At 53.6% G+C, this 3,029-nt stretch overlaps 1 protein-coding gene across 1 annotated transcript; it reads right to left on the bottom strand.

Annotated features, from left to right (window-relative positions):
* Nucleotides 1-2,505: 2,505 nt before the first annotated feature.
* GNI_037860 (hypothetical protein) lies at nucleotides 2,506-2,958 on the bottom strand (the record flags this gene model as incomplete). Its single annotated transcript, XM_011131039.1, has 1 exon — nucleotides 2,506-2,958. One exon carries the CDS (start codon nucleotides 2,956-2,958, stop codon nucleotides 2,506-2,508), a length of 453 nt encoding a protein of 150 aa, XP_011129341.1.
* Nucleotides 2,959-3,029: the final 71 nt, after the last annotated feature.

The following is a 3,029-nucleotide window of genomic DNA, read 5'->3' as shown; positions in this document are numbered from 1 at the left end:
ACCGTTATCGTCCGTACAAAGTATCCTGCCACCGTTAGATGCACAACGGGACCAATTCAGCTCCTTCCAACCATCCATTGTTGCCTTCCTCATCGGTTCCGTCATCTTGTCAGCTTTGTACACCTTCTTGCAAAACTCAGACGGCAATCGCATCGTGGCCAAATCAAACGCAGAAATCAATCCGTGGGGTTTGCATCTCGTGAAAACGTCGGACGGGGATACGACTTGACAATCGTAACCTTCAGTCGGGACAAAGGCTGGGGCGCCAGCGTTGGTCTCCGAAGCGGCCGTGGTATAGCTAAATAACGACGACGTGCCCCCCGTGGCCTCCGCGGCCTCCGTGGATGCCGTTACGTTACTACAGACCGGCGATGTACCTTCCGTGCCCCAACAGACTATGGGCCACAACGGATACAGCAACCCGCCCACAGCTGCTCCGCCTGCAACTCCGGTAGCCAATAGAAACCACGGCCTTAGCCAAAGAAAGTTTGTGGGTCGCTGGATCGGTGGTGTCTCAGCCTCGAGAGTAGCCCACTGTTCTGCCCCGGCCGCCTCCTCTTCATCGAGGTCCGATTTTAAAGCTCTGACTTGGTCATCTACATCAGCCGTTTCTTCGAATCGTCGGACGACCGTGCAGCTAGGACCCAACATCGCGGTCAGCACTACACCTCCACTCACTCCACCGAACCGTAAGCAAGGCACCCCCTTCATTTTATGCAACGTCGAAAATAAAACCGCAAAAGTTTAACCCGGAACTGTGGTTGAGCCGATGCCATGGCGGTCCAACTTCGAACCTGATTGCGAACCAAAAGATTGAATGACCATCGATCGCGGCAGGTATCGCATGCCGGTATGCTTCCGAGTATTTGAAAGTTCGTGTGTGCCAGTGACCCATTGACTGGCGGCCTTGCCCGACCGAGTGGTGACCAGAGGGGCATTACCAAGCGAGCTGCTTCCACCCAGCCTCCTTCATCAGTGTCGTGATCGTGGCATCCACCACCTGTAGACTGCTCCAAATTTGAATCCTTTTCCTCACCTCTGTGCTTTTTCTGTTCGTTGCTGGCCGGGCGCGTCCTTTCGAAGCGCAAGAAGAATGCGCTCCAGGCATCGAAGCTTTGGCGGGACTGGTCCGGGTGCCACTAAACTCGCACCCGGCCGGTCCCACCCAGTCATAATCTTCTGCGAGGTCAAAAACCCTCTCCCCCCAAACTCCGAGAAATTGCGGTACGTTCTTGCTCTCTGACCATTCTCGCCACACAACCGCGCAAAGGTGGAACGGACCCGTTAGGCCCAAGACGACTGCAACCACGCGGCACACTCGAAAACGTCTTCATCTGAGATGAAACGACCGACGAGTCTGAACTGAATTGTGACCGACCAACGGCGCTGCAATACTGTGCACGGACGTTCTTCTCGCTGTGTCGGTCTTGTGTTCCTGGACACGATGGTTTAGCTTGGTGGTTCAATTCCCTTATGCCGACTATGTCTAGCTTGGCGGCCGAGCGCTACTCTGCTGCAAAACGAGACCCACTTTCCCTATATCAGCGGTGGCTAGAAACGTCAGGTTCCGGTTATCTGCTAGAATTAAGCTAGATTTTTGCCTCACATTTGGTTACGAGCTACTTACGGTCCACGAGCTCTCTCTCTCTCTCTCCAGTTAGCTGCCGTACTCAACGACCCCTGGGTCACCGTTGAGTACGAAAGCTGGAAGCCTGACACGGTATAGTATTCCGCTGGCACCCGGGTTCAGCACCTGTTGCGCGTCAGGGTTCGTTGCCTGGAGGTGGTCTGCCTCCACCAGCGTCGCGACCGTTTCACCCAACGAGTCTTCGTGTCCCGCTCGCCAACCGAACCCGTTCGTCCTCTGTATGTTCGTCTTCGTATGTCCATTAACTCTAGAAGCAACCTCACAGCGTCCACGTACTGGGGAATGAATCGTCTATGGAACGGGAGCAGGCCCAGAAGTGACCGCAAGTTCCCTGGTCAATAGAACCTTCGCAGCCTTAGCCCAACATGGGCGTCAAAGGCTGAGTTCGGGAGTCGTTGATACTCCCCCAGGTCCTGCTATCCAAGGCGACCGGCGGGACGCGGCCGGAAACCCTAAATAGGGAGGCACCACGCCAATGGCTCTGTCAACAACTGCCGAAGGCACACTTCCGACCATGTAGGTCCAATCTCATCCAAGCGCACAGAAATGCACGTTCGGGAACTCGGTGCACCCACCAAAGCGGCTTTTTCTGGGCGGGTGGCGCGCAGCAACTAAAAACCCTTTTTGAACTTCTGGGCCAATTAGAGCACGTGAAGGTTGGGCTGCCTTCCTCAACGCCTTTCAGGTGGGCAAGTTGTCGGGTTGAAAAATGTGAGGTTGGTCTGGCCGCATGAATACGCCCTCGTGACAGTAACGTTCTCAGATCTAGCCGCACTGGCGCACCTACGCAACTCTTTAGCTACAACAGAATGGCACGTTCTGCGATAGTGACACATCTCGCATTCTCCGCTCTTCCGTTATGGTCGCTCTTTTCTCCAAAATTCTCTGAGGCTCTTTTTCGCATTCCTCTCGTCGTCAAAGCCCGAGCACGAGTAACTGGTACGCTTCTCGTTCTGTAAGCCAGTTCCTCTCAATAAGGTGTGGTAGTGCTCTGTCAATAGATATTCCGGAGTTTGAAATTTCAGTATATCACCGACAGCAATAGATTTTGGTGGTTCCAACGCGCCTTCGAATCCAATGCGGCCTTCAAAACAGGACCTGTCCTGATTAGTAACGGTCGTCAGCAACTTCCCAACTTCAATTCCTAGAAGCACCAGGTTCTGTTCGTTGGTGCTGTACACGTCTATACCAGCCCATTTCCCACCGACCAGTCCACGACGAATCGCTATGCGACGCTCTGCTTCATCATTACTATTGCACTGGTACGAACACTGAGTAGGTTTCTGGTTGTGGACGATCGCCTCCCACATGGTATGCAAATCGAATCAAATGGAACTCCAAAATATATCCCTGTAAATTCTCACCGTCATCGTCGTACAAA

The sequence above is a fragment of the Gregarina niphandrodes genome (assembly GCF_000223845.1).
Source record: "Gregarina niphandrodes unplaced genomic scaffold scaffold00005, whole genome shotgun sequence".
Lineage (NCBI taxonomy): Eukaryota > Apicomplexa > Conoidasida > Eugregarinorida > Gregarinidae > Gregarina > Gregarina niphandrodes.
The sequence above is the reverse complement of the archived record's forward strand: the minus strand, read 5'-3'. Positions and strand labels throughout refer to the sequence as shown.